This window comes from Halichoeres trimaculatus, unplaced genomic scaffold (assembly GCF_033239565.1).
Source record: "Halichoeres trimaculatus isolate MK-OKI-2021-1 unplaced genomic scaffold, fHalTri1.1 fHalTri1_scaffold_25, whole genome shotgun sequence".
Lineage (NCBI taxonomy): Eukaryota > Metazoa > Chordata > Actinopteri > Labriformes > Labridae > Halichoeres > Halichoeres trimaculatus.
Window position 1 is genome coordinate 320,325 of NW_027437203.1, and position 20,271 is coordinate 340,595.

At 47.5% G+C, this 20,271-nt stretch overlaps 1 protein-coding gene and 1 non-coding gene across 2 annotated transcripts; both read right to left on the minus strand.

The window, feature by feature from the left end:
- Positions 1-3,988: 3,988 nt before the first annotated feature.
- LOC141786324 (5S ribosomal RNA) lies at positions 3,989-4,107 on the minus strand. Its single transcript, XR_012597672.1, has one exon. It is a non-coding gene; the product is annotated as a 5S ribosomal RNA (ribosomal RNA).
- Positions 4,108-14,531: 10,424 nt separating this feature from the next.
- Positions 14,532-15,365, minus strand: LOC141786289 (uncharacterized). Its single transcript, XM_074665029.1, has one exon. The coding sequence runs from the start codon at positions 15,363-15,365 to the stop codon at positions 14,532-14,534; it is 834 nt and encodes a 277-aa protein (XP_074521130.1).
- Positions 15,366-20,271: the final 4,906 nt, after the last annotated feature.

Genomic DNA, 20,271 nt, shown 5'->3' on the forward strand with positions numbered 1-20,271 from the left:
CGCGCCCCGCCCCTCCTCTCCTGGGCTCTTTCCGGGGCTTCGGCCACGGAAAAGGAGAGCGGGCGGGCCTCGAGGAACGGTGTTCCACCGGAGCCGGGCGGCCGCCCGGAGGCGGGGCCCGGCGCTCCGTACGAGAGGTCGGCTGGCTAAAGACGGGGCTTCTCGGTCTCGCCGCGGCTGCGGGCCTCTTTGCGCGGGGCCGGGGCTTCCCACCCGGTACGGCGCGGCCGTGGCGCGGCCAGGGGGGCGGTTCCCGCAAAGCCCGGAGAAGCCGAGCGCAGCGCGTCTGGGCGCGCGCGGGGCCCTCCGTTGGCGGGTGGCGATTTCCTGTCGGTCAGTTTTTTTTTTATTTGTTGTTGTTGTTTTGTTTTTTTCGGTCCGATGGCCGCGTGCCTGCCTGCCGGCCTGCCCGCCGGTCCGCCTGCTCGCCTGCCAGCGTGCGGCGACGCGGGTGGACGGGGGCGGTGCCGGGTCGCTCCGGGGTCTGCCCGGTAGGTTTCGAGGCGGCCGCGGCCGGGTTGGGGCGCGCTTTCCCCGGCCTGACACTTGTCCAGGTGCAGCCTGGAGGTGGCACTCTTTTGAAAACGCGACTCTCGAAAGCGCGCCGATGGTGGTTGGCCGATGGGTGTGCGCTCTGTCCTTTGTTTTTGTAGTCCCCTTGGCGGACTGGGCGTGACCCTGCGATCCAACCGCCCCCTTTCGGCGCCCTCGGTAGGAGGACGGCTTGTCCCCGTCTTTGCCGATTGGACATGGCGATCCAAAAGGGGGGGGGGGAATAAATAAATAAATGGGTAGATGAATTAGAATCATCGTTTCAAATGATGATCTTATCCATCTTCTTCCGCTTATCAGGGGTCGGGTCGCGGGGGCAGCAGCCTAAGTAGGGAAGCCCAGACTTCCCTCTCCCTTGCCACTTCATCTAGCTCTTCCGGGAGGATCCCGAGACGTTCCCAGGCCAGCCGAGAGATGTAGTCTCTCCAGCGTGTCCCGGGTCTGCCCGGGGGTCTCCTCCCGGTGGGACGTGCCCGAGCCACCTCATCTGGCTCCTCTCAAGGCGGCTCTACTCCGAGCTCCTCCCGGACAGCCGAGCTTCTCCCCCTATCTCGAAGGGAGAGCCCGGCCACCCTACGGAGGAAGCTCATTTCGGCCGCTTGTAGCCGCGATCTTGTTCTCTCGGTCACTACCCAAAGCTCACGACCATAGGTGAGGGTGGGAACGAAGATCGACCGGTAAACAGAGAGCTTCGCCTCCCGGCTCAGCTCCCTCTTCACCACGACAGACCTGTGCAGAGTTCCGCATTACTGCGGACGCCGCACCGATCCGCCTGCCGATCTCTCGCTCCATCCTTCCCTCACTCGTGTACGAGACCCCGAGATACTTAAACTCCTCCACTTGGGGCAGAATCTCATCCCCGACCCGGGGAAGGCAGTCCACCCTTTTCCGGCTGAGGACCACGGACTCGGATTTGGAGGTGCCGATTCTCATCCCAGCCGCTTCACACTGGGCTGCGAACCGCTCCAGGGAGAGTCGAAGGTCACGGCTTGATGAAGCCAACAGGACCACATCATCTGCAAAAAGCAGTGATCCAATCCTGAGGTCACCAAACCGGACCCCCTCGACACCCTGGCTGCGCCTAGAAATTCTGTCCATGAAAGTTACGAACGGAATCGGTGACAAAGGGCAGCCCTGGCGGAGTCCAACCCTCACTGGAAACGAGTCCGACTTACTGCCAGCAATGCGGACCGAGCTCTGGCACCGGTCGTACAGGGAACGGAGGGCTCGTAACAAGCAGCCCGACACCCCATACTCCCGGAGAACCCCCCACAGGAGTCCCCGAGGGACACGGTCGAATGCCTTCTCCGAGTCCACAAAACACATGCGGACAGGTCGGGCAAACTCCCGTGCACCCTCAAGGACCCTGCTGAGGGGTATAGAGCTGGTCCACAGTTCCACGGCCAGGACGAAAACCACATTGCTCCTCCTGAATCCGAGGTTCGACTATCCTACGGACCCTCCTCTCCAGTACCCCCGAATAGACCTTACCAGGGAGGCAGGGAGGAGTGTGATCCCCCTGTAGTTGGAGCACACCCTCCGGTCCCCCTTCCTAAAAAGAGGGACCACCACCGGCCCGGTCTGCCAATCCAGAGGCACTGCCCCCGATGTCCAGGGCGATGTTGCAAAGTCGCGTCAGCCACGACAGACCCACAACATCCAGGGCCCAAAGGAACTCTGGGCGGATCTCATCCACACCCGGGGCCCTGCCACCGAGGAGCTTTTTAAGCACCTCGGCGACTTCGACCCCAGAGATGGAAGAGCCCACCCCATCGTTCCCGAGCCCTGCTTCCTCCAAGGAAGGCGTGTGCCGGTGGGATTGGGGAGGTCTTCGAAGTATTCCTTCCACCGATCCACGACATCCCGAGTCGAGGTCGGCAGCGCACCGTCCCCACTGAACACAGTGTTTCCAGTGCACTGCTCCCCCCTCCTGAGATGCCGGATGGTGGTCCGGAACCTCTTCGAAGCCGTTCGGAAGTCGTTCTCCATGGCCTCGCCGAGCTCCTCCCACGTCCGGGTTTTTTTTCCTCGGCGACAGGCCGTAGCTGCATTCCGCTTGGCCTGTCGATACCTGTCTGCTGCCTCAGGAGTCCCACACGCCAAAAAGGCCCGATAGGACTCCTTCTTCAGCTGGACCGGCATCCCTCACCGCTGGTGTCCACCAGCGGGTTCGGGTGTTGCCGCCCCGACGGGCACCAACCACCTTACGGCCACAGCTCCGATCCCATTCGGACTCAATGTCCCCTACCTCCCCCGGAACACAGTTGAAGCTCTCCCGGAGGTGGGAGTTAAAGCTCTCTCTGACGGGAGATTCCGCCAGACGTTCCCAGCAGACCCTCACGATACGTTTGGGTCTACCAGGTCTGACCGGCATCTTCCCCCACCATCGGAGCCAACTCGCCACCAGGTGGTGATGGGTTGACAGCTCCGCCCCTCTCTTCACCCGAGTGTCCAAGACATGCGGCCGCAAGTCCGATGACACGACTGCAAAGTCGATCGTCGAACTGCGACCTAGGGTGTCCCGGTGCCACGTGCACGTATGGACACCCTTATGCTTGAACATGGTGTTTGTTATGGATAACCTGTGACTCCAAAAAGGGTGGATACTCTGAACTGCTATTTGGACCATAGCCACAAGCAACAGTCAGGATCCGTCCCCCTACCCGAAGGCGGAGGGAGGCTACGCTCTCGTCCACCGGGGTGAACTCCGATGTACAGGCGCCGAGCCGGGGGGCGCGATGAGTATCGCCACCCCTGCCCGCCGCCTCTCACCATCGGCAACTCCAGAGTGGAAGAGAGTCCGACCCCTCTCGAGAAGGCTGGTTCCGGAGCCCTTGCTGCGCGTCGAGGTGAGGCCGACTATATCTGGCCCAAACTTCTCAACCTCGCGCACCAGCTCAGGCTCCTTCCCCGCCAGAGAGGTGACATTCCACGTCCCTAGAGCTAGCTTCTGCAGCCGAGGATCGGACCGCCAAGGTCCCTGCCTTCGGCTGCCGCCCAACTCACATTGCACCCGACCCCTATGGCCCCTCCTGCGGGTGGTGAGCCCACTGGGAGGGGGTCCCACGTTGCCTCTTCGGCAACGACCCTACCAGGGGCATAAAGCCCCCGACAACTTAGCTCCTAGGATCACTGGGACACGCAAACCCCTCCACCACGATAAGGTGGTAGCTCACGGAGAGAGGGTGATGATCTTAATGATAGTAAAATAAAATGAAAAGAGACCAGAGAGGAAGAAGCGGGAGGTGGGAAGCGGGAGGTGGGAAGCGGGAGGTGAGGCGGCGGCGGGAGGCAGGAGGGGAAGCGGGAGGTGGGAAGCTGGAGGTGAGGCGGCGGCGGGAAGCGGGAGGAGGGGAAGCTGCGGGAGTCGGGGGGAGAAGCGGCGGAAGGAGAGGGCAGGGGGTGGGGGTGGGGTGGGAACGGGAGGGAGAGCAAAAGCTTACGGCACCTGGTATTCCCAGGCGGTCTCCCATCCAAGTACTAACCAGGCCCGACCCTGCTTAGCTTCCGAGATCGGACGAGATCGGGCGTGTTCAGGGTGGTATGGCCGTAAGCGTGGGCCGCCTGCGCCAGCCGGCCATTTACGGAGGGCAGGGGGGGGGGGGGGGGGGGCGGCCGGTGGGGGTAGGAGGCAGGGGGTGGTGTCAGGGGGCAGGGAGTTGGGCAGAGGTGGCCCCGGGGGAGCCCCGGGGGAGCACTGAGCCGCATGCCGGCACGGGTCTTCCGCGGCAGGAACCGACGGCTGGCCGGACAGGGTGGGGTGGGGTGGGGCACCATCCGGAAACCCGCCCGGCAGCCCTGCGTCCTCTCAGCTCCGTCCGGCGTGCCCTGCGCACCCCTGGGCCCCGGGGACACCCCGGGACCAGAGCACCCAAGAGCGGTGGGCTACCGGTACCACCGGGCTGGCCCGGGCCTCCCTCTTGCCCCCAGCGTCCACTCCCTCCCCTCCCCTGTGTGCCTTGCGCACCTCACGGTCCCGCGCACCCACACTTAAGCAGCCCCCCCCGCCGACTACACCAAACAGCCACGGCCCCAAGGGGCCCGCGCCCCTGGTAGGACGGACCGCTCCTGGCCCCGGAGGCCAAGGGCCCAGCGGTGGCGGACCCTGGCCATCGGGGCTCCCACGCCCGCCAGCCACTGCTGGGCCCCCTGCTGGCTCTCGGCCCGGGAGGCCCTGGCGCCCTGGCGGGCCGGATGCAACCAGCATCCATCTCACGATGTTGCTCCCACCGGCCCTTCACGGCGGACGGCGGGCGGCGGGCGGCGGGCGGCGGGCGGCGGGCGGCGGGCGGCGGACGGCGGGCGGCGGCCCTGCGCAACCCCCAGGACCAGAGCGCACCGCCGGCGCCCCGTGCCTACCGGTACCACCGGGCTGGCCCGGGCCTCCCTCCCCTCCCCGGCGTCCACTCCCTCCCCTCCCCTGTGTGCCTTGCGCACCTCACGGTCCCGCGCACCCACACTTAAGCAGCCCCCCCGCCGACTACACCAATCAGCCGCGGCCCCAAGAGGCCCGCGCCCCTGGTAGGAGGATTTTTTTTTTTTTTTTTTTTTTTTTTTTTTTCTTTTTAACACAATTGAAATCCCTCCCCAACACCTCCCCCTTGCCGCTCCCACTCTCCCCGCGGCGCGCCCCCGGTAGGAGCCCCCGGCCGCAGAGGTGGGGCGAGGGGGGGTGGTCCGAGGCCCCCGCGGGCCGCCGGCCGACTGGCCGGTCGACGGACGAAAACTTGGATCTGAGGGATGACTTTCAATAGATCGCAGCAACCTTGCTGCTCTGCTACGTACGAAACCCCGACCCAGAATCAGGTCGTCTGCGAGTCATTCAGCACCTGCTTCTCCACAAACGAGAGGTGCGAGATGGGTGCGTACGAGTGTCGGGTATTAAGTATGCCATCCAATTTTTCCAGGAGCTAATGCCATGGGCCTGCAGTACTTTTTCACCCTCCCTTCCTATTCGACAGTCATTTACCTTTAAGTAGTCTGACATTTGGAGTTCTTAGTATTGTTCACAGAAAGTCACTGTAATATGTTTTTGTGGTGAAAGTTAAAATTATTTTCTCAAAGTTGAACTCATAATGATGTATGCTAACTGCTAGCATACACGTAATTTCCCATTTACTTTTGTGCCACGTTCGCGCTGATTTTTGTCCACATGGTTTTTGGTACATCATGAGATATATAACAGGTTAGATGTAATGAGCAGGAATCTCTTGTGTGAGATGAAATATTTGTTCTTTGTGTGTTCAGTTTCTCAGTAAAACCTTAACAAGATTCTGGATCAGAATTTTCTTGAAAACTTTTATTTATCTGGTGAGCTAAGGTCTGGTTGCACTGGTGTAATGTAAATAGTGGCCAATGGAATCAATAAGCAGATGTTATGGTTCTGAACCAAGAAGGGGAGTTCAGGGTAAGGCCCAGACCATGGTCAGAGAGATCACCACAGCAGAAAGGCAAATGCTGTTGATGAATTGAGCAATTTCTAATCAATTTTTAACAGGAACCAGTTCTTAAGACCCATCCCTATATTTACCTAACTATTTGTAAAAGAAGACGTCACCGAATCTACTTGTTGCTATTTAACATGAATTTGATATTTAGACAACTGAGGAAATGAAAACAGTCAAGGGTATTACATCAAATGGAGTTGCCCACCAATTTGTGTTGTTATTGATAACCTGAGTTTGTGCGAGCCTCCTCTTGTTTTGACTTATTCTTTCTTTTGTTTGCTCCCCATTCATATTGCCAATAAACGACCATCTCTCCACCTGCATCAAGCTGGCTATTGGCGTATACGACCGCTGATTGTTCAGATGCTGCATGCTGTTGATCATTGCGGTGTCCGATTACTCATCTCTTTTTTCCTCTCTTATTCCTCGGCCTGACTTGGTGCTCGACATGCGCCTTATGGCAGCGATGCACCCCCTTTGTATATTGGTGCAGAATGTGTCATCATGGGGGAAGCTATGGATCGTAACTACAAGCAAACTGACAACATAAAAAAACCATAATTGGTGAAAAATAAAAGAACTCTTTCTCAACCAATTTTCTAGAAAATTCCATCAAAGTAGATGGTGGCGAAATTCTGAAACTTTCCAAAATTCACATGAAAATTTTGAAGAAACCTGAAATTTACCTGAAATTTTCCACCATATTACAACCCTACAGCCAGCTAAAAATGCCCAAACCAGCAAAGAAAATACACGAGAGGACATTTAACCTTTCTAAAAAACTGATGCCACTTTTTTCCCTTTGGAGTGCACAAGCTACATGTTGCAAATCTGCAAACCTGCAAAGTGCAGCAGAGGTCAGGGGCAGTGATGCAACCTGAGCCCGGTATTTTAGCATTCATCTCCAGCTAATGGCAAATGCAGACTCCAGTGTTCACCTCTTACATTGCATAACCGTGCATAACTCTGCAGCAATAATGCTGATGTTATATAATGCATGTATTGTTCATATACAATGCAAAAAAATTTACACAGTTTATCCTATATGTTGAAAGCTAAAGATCTGAAATGCATCAATGCTGCCATTTCACCACTAGATGATGCCAGAGCATATGTGAAGCTAGTAAACCAAACTTACATTATCTATTGGGCTTCATTACACACATCACGGGGAGGTTATTGGTGTTAAAAATTACTGCAGTTAAAGGCAGAAAAAGCTGTTTGTACACGAGAACTCTGCATCACAAACATCACCTGCATGAACCCTGCACAGCAGCCACAGCTTCCACAGCTACCACAGCTTCCACAGCTTCCACAGCTACCACAGCTACCACAGCTTCCACAGCTACCACAACTTCCAGAGACAGAGACACATCTGAATAATGGCTGGAATGGGTTTTGCTGTGCTCCAGCAGCAAACACATCATATAAAGCAGCTTGAATTTCACAAGATAGATGACTGATGATGATTGAAGACTTACCTCAGCTGAAGAGGGCCTGGTCATCATGCTCCCAGAGTTTCCACTGTGATGGTGCCAGCAGCTGATAAGAGCTCAAACCGAAGTCTCTGCTGAAGTTTCTGTCTTTAGCGAAAAGCAGAAAGCATCTGTTTACATCTGGTCCACGAGGTGATAACAGCACGCAGGCTGGCTGTGTAATTGAATCAGAGTATTTTATGTTGACAGGAAATCTAATTAAAAATAAAGAGTTACATTATTCCTATTCGAAGCAACAGAGGGAGCTGTTTTAATTACTGATTCAGAGATAATGACTTGGCACTGAGGTGGAAATGAGAAGTCTCTTTAAATACGAACTCAATTCTCTAAAAATGTTTCAAACACAGAAAAAAAATGGATTCAGTCAATAAAAAGTGGTTTAATAAGTTCACAGTTCAAAATTTGCCTTCAAACAGGACCAAACTGACCTGAGAGATCTTCATCGGGACAGTGAATGAAGCAACAGGACGCTCTCTGCTCAACCAGAGATTAGTACTCAGCTCAGGGGTGTTATGGCACCATCTGCTGATGAAAAAATGTTAGTGGAGGAAGGTGTAACAGCTTTATATGCAGTCAACAGCTGGAAATATCAGGAGCGATGTAACACATGCATGATTACTTTACCAAACAGGCATCAAAAAATACTTAAAAATAGAGATCAGCCAAATTAGGATGTGCATTCAGTGAGATAACTACAAATCAAGCACTCGAAGTTGAAATTTGCAAATAATGATAATTTTAAAAAATGTGTCAATAGTGCACTATAAGAATGAATACAACTAAGAACAAGCATAGAAATTAATATGAATGGACAGATATGATAATGAACCACAAATAGAGGTAATGAGACAGCAGAGAGAGGCAGAGGAGAGTACTGAATGGACCAGCTCTTCTTCATAAATTTGTCAATAAATAAACGTACATATGTAAAATAAAAACCAACCCCAACCAATGTTATTTTTTTGTTTGACATGCTTTATGTAGAATCAAACACAAATGATTCACAGTTAATATAGAAAGGTACAGACCAATAAAAGGAAATTCTAACACAATGAAACATGGGTGATGCTACTGGACATGGATGAGCTGCCACAATAAAAACCCTGGAGTCTATTTGACTGTGGGACATGGAAGTTAGGGGGTCGCCACAGTTTGTTTGGGAGTGCAAGGCACCACAGTCCAATACATCGTCCATCTGCTGACATGTCACTGAAATTACTTTTGTGACTTCTAATGGTGCGGCCAAACCAAACGTGAACTCACAAATTTATTTGCGCAAATCTCCTGTCATGCACTGCATGAACGCCCGAGTCTCGACGTTCGACTATTTTGACAAGCTGAGGGGCGAACACGCGTTAGCGCGTTCCTGCGCATGCGGAGTGGAGAGCTTGTTCATTTAAAGACCGAAAGCCCAAAACTGCATCTGAAAACAATGACCTGTGGTTTCAAAAGCATGACAGGAGAGTGTGTGAAAGCTTTGGAGGCCACAATCAATGCCTGCTGCCTCTCCCTGGTAATCCACCAGCCCTGCCTGGCTGTTCCCTGCAATCTCATCTTCAATCCCCCAAACCTCCGACCCCCTGAACCCTCGACCACCCAAACCCCCAAACCACGTTCCCGGAGGTCTCCCTGGGGATAATGAAGGGGTCGAGGAAAGAGAGGACCGCAGAGAACTTCCATCTTTTCCCTGGCTCTGCCCCTGCCCAGCTCCTCCCTCCTGTCTATTAGGCTCAAAACTCCACTGAGGAAAACACAGTCGGACTCGGTGATGACCTGTGCAGGCAAACCCAGCTGGAAAGAAATATTTACAGAACGTACCTTCAAAACCTGTCTCCTCAGAGACTTTCACCCAGCTTTCATGCGAATTTGCGTCAAAAGTTCAATATTTTTTTATCAAGCGCATAAGTGAAACTGTGGTTTTGAGAAAAACAGACATAGAAGGGAAGAAGTTAAAGGTATGTCTTTTTTTCAAGGCCATTAGTGTAGGAGTATGCATGTGTCTGTGTAACTCTTCTAGGAAATCTATGGTTGTCCTGTGCCCCAAGAGAACAATGACATGAACGAGCAGAGAAGCAGTGATGTGGCGCACACCAGAAGACTCTGACTGGGGAAATGACATGTCTAAACTAGGAGGCGCTAAAAAGACTGATAAAAGGGTCCGAGGGACAAGATAGGGGGTTCTTTTACCCCAGCATATGTCTGATGACAGGGAAAGGTAAATGAACCCAGATCTGTAATTCTAGGCTCATTTGTAATCAATAAATCTCAGTATCAATTGAGAACTGAGTCGTTCTTCGTCATCTCTTATCATCATCAATGAATGCCAGGAAACAAGGTGAGGGAAAAAACACCTCGTTTCCAACAAGTGCAACTCCAGGGACTGCAGGAGGATCGCTCTAAACCTGGTCTTCATCATACCAAAAGACGTTGATGGAATGATGGCTGTTAAGGTGCTTGGCTCCTGCGCCTTGTACTTTGGTCAGGTTGCTTAGGTCAATATGTAGGATGAAGACTGAGATTTGTAAAACTATATATGTTCAGAAACCTTATGACATAAAAAATCCGAAAAGCAATGTTGCCATTTTCCTGAGATTGTTATGTCAGCCATCGTGGATCTTTAAAAATGGCCTCTTTCAAAAAAAAAAAAAAAAAAAAAGAATTTCTCCATATCTCGTCTCCTATATGACCTAAATTCATGGTTTCAATGGTTAAATCTACATTTTTGGGGGAAAGGAATACAGTGGAGTTGACCTTCCTTCTAATTGAGCCATGTATGGTTGTGTATATTGCATCTTTACATGATAAAATGGTATTTTATGGTTAGTTGGATATGTATGTTGTCCAAACAATGTAATATTATTGTTATATGAATATATTATTTAAAACTTTGCAATTGACTCAGTGCAATTCAATCAATCAATCAATCAATCTTTATATATATAGCGCCAAATCATAACAAATGTTATTTCAAGACACTTTACAAAAACATTTACAGGTCTAGACCCGTAAATGTTAATAAAATTTTATTAGCAGAAACCCAACATCAAGACAAGATAAGGAGTCTTATCTTATCTTAATCCACCATGAGTACAGGACTTTGCAGCATTTAGCAAGTTACAATGGCAAGGAAAAACTTCCCTTTAACGGGCAGAAACCTCGGACAGAACCAGACTCATGTTAGACAGACATCTGTCTCGACTGTGTCGGGGTTAGAGAGAGACCAATAGAGGAGAGAGAGTGGGAGAGAGAATGGGGGGGAAGAGAAGGGGGGGGGGGGATACACACACACAGACACAGACACACACACACAGACACAGACACACACACAGAAAGGGAGAGAGAGAGAAACAGACGAAGTCTGAAGTTTGGCACTGTGGCGACAGTTAAGGTGAAACCAGCAGGCCATTCCCGGCAACAATCCAAAGCCGTAGCAGCTGGTGTCGGACAGGAGCACAGCAGCAGGCCGTCTACTTCACCGATCCCCAGGAACCTACAAGACAAACTCAAATCCTCCCAAAGAGGTGTATGGTCAGTAACTATAACAGGACAGTAAGACTAGAAGTTAGACTGACAGAAAAAGAGGGAAACAGGAGCCCTGTGTGTCAGTTCCCCCCAGCAGTCTAAACCTATAGCAGCATGACTAAGAGCTGGTTCAGATCTGATCCAGCTCTAACTGTAAGCTTTATCAAAAAGGAAAGTTTTAAGTCTACTCTTAAAGGTTGAGACCGTGTCTGCTCCCCGGACCTCAACCGGTAAGTTATTCCAAAGAAGAGGTTCCTGATAACTAAAGGCTCGACCTCCCATACTACTTTTTGAGACCCTAGGTACAACGAGCAGACCTGCATGTTGAGAACGCAAAGACCTAGACGGATTATACGGAACGATTAAGTCTTTAAGATACGATGGCTCGATGCCATTAAGCGCTTTGTAAGTCAAAAAGAGAATTTTAAACTCTATCCTAGATTTTATAGGTAACCAGTGTAGAGACGCTAACACTGGAGAGATGTGCTCTCTCCTCCCAGTCCAAGTCAGTACCCGAGCGGCAGCATTCTGAACCAGCTGAAGAGTCCTAATAGACTTATTAGGACAGCCGGATAAAAGAGAGTTACAGTAGTCCAGCCTAGAAGAAACGAAAGCATGGACTAGTTTCTCAGCATCGCTCCGAGACAAGATGTGTCTAATTCTCTTGATATTGCGAAGATGAAAAAATGCCGTCCTTGAGACCTGTTGGATGTGAGAGTTAAAGGACAGGTCCTGATCCAAAAGAACTCCCAGGTTCCTGACAGTGGTGCTGGAAGCCAAGCTGATGTCGTCAGAGGCAGCGATGTTGTTCAAGAAAGCTTCTCTGAGATGTTTAGGTCCAAGAACAATGACTTCAGTCTTCTCTGAGTTCAGCAGTAAGAAGTTTCAGCTCATCCAGGACCTTACGTCTTTGAGGCATGCTTCAAGTTTAGATAAGTGGTTGGTTTCTTCAGGCTTCATTGACAAGTAAGGAAGAGAGACAGGAGCATGACAGGAGAGTGTGTGAAAGCTTTGGAGGCCACAATCAATGCCTGCTGCCTCTCCCTGGTAATCCACCAGCCCTGCCTGGCTGTTCCCTGCAATCTCATCTTCAATCCCCCAAACCTCCGACCCCCTGAACCCTCGACCACCCGAACCCCCAAACCACGTTCCCGGAGGTCTCCCTGGGGATAATGAAGGGGTCGAGGAAAGAGAGGACCGCAGAGAACTTCCATCTTTTCCCTGGCTCTGCCCCGAGAGGAAGCATATACAAGATGAAAAGAATCGGTCCGAGCACTGAACCTTGAGGAACTCCATATTGCACCCTGGTGTGCGAAGAAGAGACGTTGTTCACATGAACAAACTGATGTCGATCCGAAAGATACGATCGAAGCCAGGCTAAAGCGGTTCCTGAGATACCAAGAAGACTCTCTAATCTCCGCAGAAGAATGCAACGATCAATAGTGTCGAAAGCGGCACTAAGATCAAGCAAGACAAGCACAGAAAGAAGACCACTGTCTGAAGCCAAAAGTAGATCGTTGGTTACTTTCAGCAGCGCAGTCTCAGTGCTGTGGTGGGCTCTGAACCCAGACTGAAAGACCTCAAAAAGACTGTTGCTATGAAGAAAATCACAGAGCTGACTTGCAACAACTTTCTCCAAGATCTTAGAAACAAAAGAGAGGTTAGATATCGGTCTGTAGTTGACAAAAGAGCCTGAATCAAGTGTAGGCTTTTTAAGAAGAGGCTTAATAACAGCAACTTTAAAAAGTTGGGGCACGTAGCCTGACAGTAAAGACGCATTAATCATCCTTAGTAAAGAAGATCCGACCAAGGGAAAGACTTCCTTTAACAGCCAAGCTGGTATGGCATCCAGAAGACAAGTTGATGGTTTGGCTGAAGAGACAGTTGAATCCAGCTGGGACAAGTCCACAGGCGAGAAGCAGTCCAGGAGTATATTAGCTCTAAGCGACGTTTCCGCAAATTCGCCATCAATCGAAGGTTTTATCACGGTTGCATGTAACACGCTACTAATCTTATCTCTAATCTTTAATATCTTATTGTTAAAAAAGCTCATAAAGCCCTCACTGCTAAGCGATAGAGGAATGCATGGCTCAGTAGAGCTATGACTGTTTGTCAGCCTGGCTACAGTGCTGAAAAGGAATCTAGGATTGTTTTTATTCTCTTCTATAAGAGTCGAGTAGTAAGTTGCACATGCCAGTCACAAAGCCTTTCTATATTCATTTAGACTATTTTTCCAACGCGAGCAGGATTCGTTTGTTTTAGTCGAACGCCATATTCTTTCTAATTTCCTCGATTGTTGTTTGAGGTCACAAGTTTGAGCGTTGTACCACGGAGCGGAACGATGTCGTCTGAGAGTCCTCTGTCTGAGCGGAGCAATTGAATCGAGGACGGCTTGAAGAGAACCCGTGGTATCCGCAACAAGTTGATCAAGCTGAGAGGGAGCACAAGAGCTCTCTGCAAAAGTAGAGCAAGAATTCAAGGCAGCAGGAATAGCTTCCTTAAAAATGTCTACAGCTCTGTCAGACAAGTTCCTGGACAAGATGATTTTGTTCGCAGGTGAGAAATCCGACAGCAAGAATTCAAAAGTAATGAAGAAATGATCCGACAGAAGAGGATTCTGCGGTAAGACAGCCAAGTTGACAGGTTCCACGCCATAAGCAAGAACAAGATCCAAGGTGTGGTTAAAGCGATGAGTAGGATGGTTCACATACTGTGTGAAACCAAAAGAATCCAGTAAAGACATGAAGGCAATACAAAGACTATTGTCAACGACGTCCACATGAATATTAAAGTCACCGACAATGATAATTTTATCCGAAAGAAGAACGATATTAGAAAGAAACTCTGAAAAGTCGGAGAGAAATTGAGAGTAAACGCCAGGAGGCCGGTAGACGATAACAAACAAAAACGGTTGCGCGGTTTTTACAGCTGGATGCAAGAAACTGAGAAAAAGACTTTCAAAAGAGCTAATGCCTAGTTTAGGTCTAGTGCTAATATTAAAGCTAGAGTTAAAGATAGCTGTCACTCACCCCCCATGGCCTGTGTCTCAAGGGTTATGAGTATTAAGGTGACTGGGAGGCGTGGACTCGTTTAAACTAACATATTCGCCCTCACACAGCCAGGTTTCAGTCAGAGCAAGTAAATCAATGTGATAATCTGATATAAGTTCATTAACTAGCACAGCTTTAGATGATAAAGATCTAATATTTAACAAACCACATTTGACTTTAACGTCATGTGGTTCATCCGCACCGGAAGTTTTAATTTTTATAAGATTATCATAATTCACTCCTTTATTATTATTATTATTATTATTATTATTATTACAGTTGTTGTTGTTGTTATAATAATTATTGTTGTTATTGTTATTTTTATTTTTATAGAAAAAGGGTCTCGGTCGGGGAACCGACACAGTCTCTATGTTACAACAGGAGTGGTTGGGAAACTGCACTAAGGGAAACGCAGAGGAGCGTGTAGGACTGTTGCTCTGCTGCCTAGTCTCCACTCTGAGTTGTCAGATGGGTAAACTAATAAAATCAGCCAGATTTCTAGTTAAACAAGCTGCGCCATCCAGAGTGGGATGAACGCCATCTCGGCTAATTAGACCAGGCTTGCCCCAGAAGGATCGCCAGTTGTCTATAAAACCCACGCCATTATCTGGACACCAGTTCGACAGCCAGCGGTTGAATGAGGAGATACGGCTAAACATCTCATCATTTGCCCTGTTTGGCAGGGGGCCAGAGAAAATTACGGAGTCCGACATAGTTTTGGCCAAAGCACACACCGACTCCACATTAATCTTTGTGACTTCCGACTGGCGACGTCGGGAGTCATTAACGCCGACATGTATAACTATCTTACGAAATCTACGTTTATCCTTTGCCAGCAGTTTTAAGTTGCCCTCAATGTCGCCCACTCTTGCTCCCGGGAGGCACTGAACTATGGTGTCTGGCGTCGCTAATTTCACATTCCGTACTACCGAGTCACCAATCACTAAAGTGTTGAGTTTCTTAGCAGGTGTGTTGCTAAGAGGGGCATATTTATTGGAAATGTGAACGTTACGGTTGTCCGGCGTGCGATTTTTATGCTTGCGGCTATGTTTCCCTCTCACGGTCACCCAGCCACTACATCCCGGCTGCTCGGGATCTGCCGGGGGGGAGGCTAAGCTAAGACGGCCCGCACCGGCTACAGGGGGCTGGCTAGCATTAGCTAAATGTGGCCTAGCTTCGGTGCGGGGCCGCGTCTCCAATTCAGAAACCCTCGCCTCCAGAGCTACAAATAAGCTACATTTAAAACAAATATAATTATCCGTAAAGGAGGAAGAGGAATAACTAAACATCTGACACATCGGGCAGAAACGAGCCGCAGAAGGAGAGTCAGAGTGAGAGCTGGAGCTAGAGTGAGAAGACATCACTAGTGCTGGGGAGCTAAAAGGCTAACAGGAAAACCAGTCGTCAGAAACACCGAAAAAGTGTACACCCTTGTGGGAAAAAAGGCAGAGTGCTTGGTGTAAACTACTATAGATCGATAAGATGGCAAGATTGAAAAGAGTGAAAGTCCGTAACAGGGAAAACAACAAAGATAGATTGAGAGGGAACGACACGACCGTGCTGTACACAGAGTAAAGGAAAAACCGGAAGTGATACCACACACTCACGTGACCGCAGAGTAACTAGAGTTACCTTGGCCATGCCATGTAGACCTAGCATCAACATTATACTGATAAAGCAACTTACCTGGATCTGAGACAAAGCCTGGCTCACTGTAGACTTATGTATCCCTGCTGAGTACACAGCTACTCCCTATCAAATATCATTGACAAGTAATATTATTAAGACATGATTTTACTCCTTCTGAAAATACAATTGACCTTGCAGTTGACACAATGCAATTGCTAACTAGAGTTACCTTGGCCATGCCATGTAGGCCCAGCATCAACATTACACTGATATAGCAACATACCTGGGGTCCGTTTCTCAAAGCAGGTTTGATGAAAACGAGTCTATTAACTCTGGAAAAGGGGAAACTCTGGGTTTTTGGTTTCAGAAAGGGAGGTTAATCAAACCTGAGAAAGAGGGGAAACTCAAGTCTGTTTCACAAAGAGGTGTAACTAAAACTCTGTGTCTGTTACTCTGGCAACTGACCCTCTTGATCTAACCTGGTCAGGAGGAGGTTTTTCTCACTGAGCTTGGAGTTTTTCTCTGTTTCCGCCCTCTTCCAGAGCCACACCCCATTTCATTTCTTCATCTATTCAGTCAGCAACTGACATTCAGTCAGTTTTGACGTAGCCGTCTGTCATTGATAAAAATCAGAGTCAGTAGTGTATCAGGCACAATGCATGCTACAGACCTTTTTCACTGACATCCTTTTGTCAACAATTCTGTGGATGAAGGCGTAGCATAACCACACATAGATATACTCTCAATTTCAAACAGTTATCTTTTTGAGCAGTACCGTTTCATGTCTCTGTCAATCATTTATGTACACAACTTGATCCGTCCTTAAACTTGCAGCATTACTGCTCACAGTCATGTGCTCACTCATAGCAGATGTTGTGCATTGCACCATGTCTCTTTCTTCGAAAGCAGAAGTTTTTTTTGTATAACGCTGACATGCTTAGAATCTAAGTAAGGCAACTGTATGCAGAGCGGGCAGAAAAGTTTGCCTCACCATTACACAGCTTTTACCAGTCTTTGTGGTTTTCCCTTTCTTTCTGTTGGCTGAGTAGAAGTCTGTGTTATTGAAATATGCTTAGTTATTTAACAAAACATGATATTGATGAGAAAGCCATTTATGTGTGTGACAACAGCATTATTTTTTAAAATAAAAAAACACTACACAGTCAATCAGCCACTTAATATCCATATATAGATACCCTCCCATTGAGATTATGCTAAGCCTTTACCTGCTTGAACAATGTTATTATATTTCTTTCTTAGCTGCTGCCAAGTGTGCTTCAGCTCCATAGCATTGCATCTAAATTAAAGTAATTGAACTAATTACTATGCACATATTGAATAGTTTGATTCATTAAATTCAAACAGATTGTCCCTGTTATGTTATTGAGATTGCAAAGGACTACATTTATATTAACACATTGACCCGAGCAGCAATGTTCTCCCATGTTGTCTCTCCCTCTCTTGCAGCTGCAGCTGTGTTTCTCTTTTTTCTAAAAATGTGCTGGAACTCTTCATATGAGCGCATTAAAACTTGTCGTTGAATTGGGGTGAAAAACGTGTCCCTTCTCCTCTCTGTTGCCACGGTGTATCATTGAATCTGGGCTCCATTGATGATGTCAAAGCCAGTGGAATCTTGAATTAGGGTAACATAAGAGTTGAGCTCCAGTAAATCAGCATTCAATTAGGATACAAGGTATTGTCGTGATGACCTGATTGCTTCATTATGCCAATTCTATGCAACAATGTGTGATGTTATGATTATGGGAAGCAAAGTACTGCTATAACAGCCTTGTGTTGATTGGTCACTTTCTTGTTGATTTTTTGTGATTGGTGCTCTTGTAATTGGTGTCTAAATTAATATTGTATTCTGTATTAATCGTAAGCTGTGAAGTTTAACTAGAGAGATAACATTTTTTCTATTACACTACTACACCTCTATTCTCTTTCCTTTACATCAATTTAAGTGTCAAAACTGTTACTTCATGCATCAGGTTTTTTGTGCTCAGTTTTTGAAGGTATCATATCGAGTGAACTGAAAATATACGCCTCTTTTTATTTTATTGGGGGGACCATTCCACAAAATACAAGAAAAAAAAAGCCGGGCATGTTTCAATCAAAACAGCCAGCTATTTTATCATGTAAAACACTCTAAGACATAATTAAAATGCTAAATACCCACCCATACATGTCTAATTTAAAGTGTAGTCAGCTCCATTGGACTCCTTGCCCCCTGTTACGGTCCCTTACTGGGTAATATATATACTTTTCAATTTGAGGTGCAGCAGCAGGTGTTCTGGTGATCACTAGGGCACAGTGTGTTCCTGGACTATAAAAGGCGGACTTCCGCCGCGGCCTCGCTCTCTCTCGAACCCATCCGACATCCTTCAGCCGGCCACGCAGCAGCCACATTGCACCTACACGCATTTCAACACTTACATACATCTGTTTCTTACTGATTCCCACAAGCACACAAGCACGGACAGCACACCATCCATTTACTGACTCCAGTGATATAACAGTTTGATTTATTGTTTAATTTATAAACGCCCGAACAAGCTTAAAACGTTGCCTTCTGTGTCCTCCCCTTTATTTGTTGCAGCCTTATGAGCAGGGCTGTAACACCCCCTAAAATGTAGATTCAAACATTGAAATCATGAATTTAGGTAATCTAGGAGGTAAGATATGGAGAAATTTGTTTTTGAAAGAAGCTATTTTCAAAGCTCCAAGATGGCTGCCATAACAATCTCAGGAAAAATGGCAACATTGCTTTACTGATATGTTACATTATAAGGTTTCTTAAAATGTATAGTTTTACAAATCTCCGTCTTCATCCTACAAACTCATCTGGTTGAACTTAGTGGCCCTGACTAAGTGGCTTAAGAATTAACCATCTATATTGAGTCAAATAAAGCACAAAAAACAGTAAGCAAAAAAAAAAAAAGATATCACTCACAAAAACAACTAAATTAGTAAAATATAGTGATATAAAAGATTAAATCCAACATATAAATGATCTAAAATTAAGTAGTACTAATTTTTATATATTCACCCAATAAAATCATCTAAAATGTAAATAAAATAACTGCTTGGGAATTTCGTTCATGTTTTTGTTGTGATCTACATTTTAGTTTGCGACTGTAATTGGTTGATCAGAAAATACAGAATAAATATAACTAAATAAAGATAAGACATTTAATACTTGACAAAAGTATCAAATTATTAAAGACACAGTATTTCAAGCACCCTGTGACATACAGAGAATGCTACTGTTGAACTCTTTTAGAAAAAAATAACACACACACACACACACACACACACACACACACACACACACACACACACACACACCAAAGACTTTGAAAATTGTTCCCAAAACTTTATCTTTCAAATAAATAAAACGTCTGTGTCAACTAAGACTCCCCAAAGACCTTTTATGGTAAATGAATGAAATGTAGGGGGGGAAAAAAATTACAACAGACAGCCACAATAGCAACAATCATAGCTGTGCCCAAATTGGTACAAACATTCAAACCTGGCACCCTCAAATGTTCATCCTTAAGCTCTAGAGAAGCAGAATACTGCAGAACTGACCATAAGCATACCTTAAATCCAACACAAAGTAGTTATCAATGTAGGGGACATATTCTTTCTCCTACTCCTGGTGTACATTTTTTGGCTTGGAATCAATAAATTTCAGTATCAAATTGAGAACTGAGTCATTCTTCATAATCTCTTATCATCATCAACGAACAACAGGAAACAAGGTGAGAGAAAAAGTTGTGCCTATCCCTCCACGTGAACCACTTTCCAAACTAATGCATCATACCTGTTCAAAGGCACATAAAACAAAACAATTAAGTGTTTGTTTCTGTAATATGCCTCTTTCCCACGCTTATGTGCCTATTCCTCCACGGGAACCACACTTTCCAGACTAAACAATGCATCACATCTTTTCACAGACACCTTCATAATCTTACATTTAAAAACTTGGTCCGTTTGGATAATTCTTCTAATGTTCAGTGTCAATTTTTTTGTATACTGACTGCATTCATACATGCTCACTATGAGTTGGAGACATTGTTTACATCATTGGAAGCGTGTTAAATAAAATCTGGTGATGATTATAGTTGAATTATGTTTTTTGTGTTAATATAAGAGAAGTTAAACCAGACCGGTCAAATTTGACCGCGAACATCAAAGTAAGGGGGGGTGACACGAACACAATACAAGGGTTAACCCTCATATTCTTTTCTGCGCAGACTCTGGCTGCAAAACAGTACAATGGCTGCGCTTGTGGCGAGGGGCATTTTGGCTTTAAAACCATACAATTGGAAATGGTGGAGCCACGCTATCCACTGTACATACAGTCTATGGTGACTACAGAGTGTCAGCAAGCAGCAAGTGAGGACATACATTGAATAACAAAATATTCAATAAAGATGAGCCATGTCAGTTAGTTATGAGTGACAACGTGAAAGGATAACTGCTTGCACAAGTATCACGGACACAGTTGCAACCAATGTGGGTTTGGCAGCTCTGGGCTAACAGCTCTTGCATGAGGTAAATTTAGGGATT

Excerpts from the sequence above, each read along its gene's own strand:
- LOC141786289 (XM_074665029.1), bottom strand. The coding sequence starts at position 15,365 with ATGTGTCAGATGTTTAGTTATTCCTCTTCCTCCTTTACGGATAATTAT.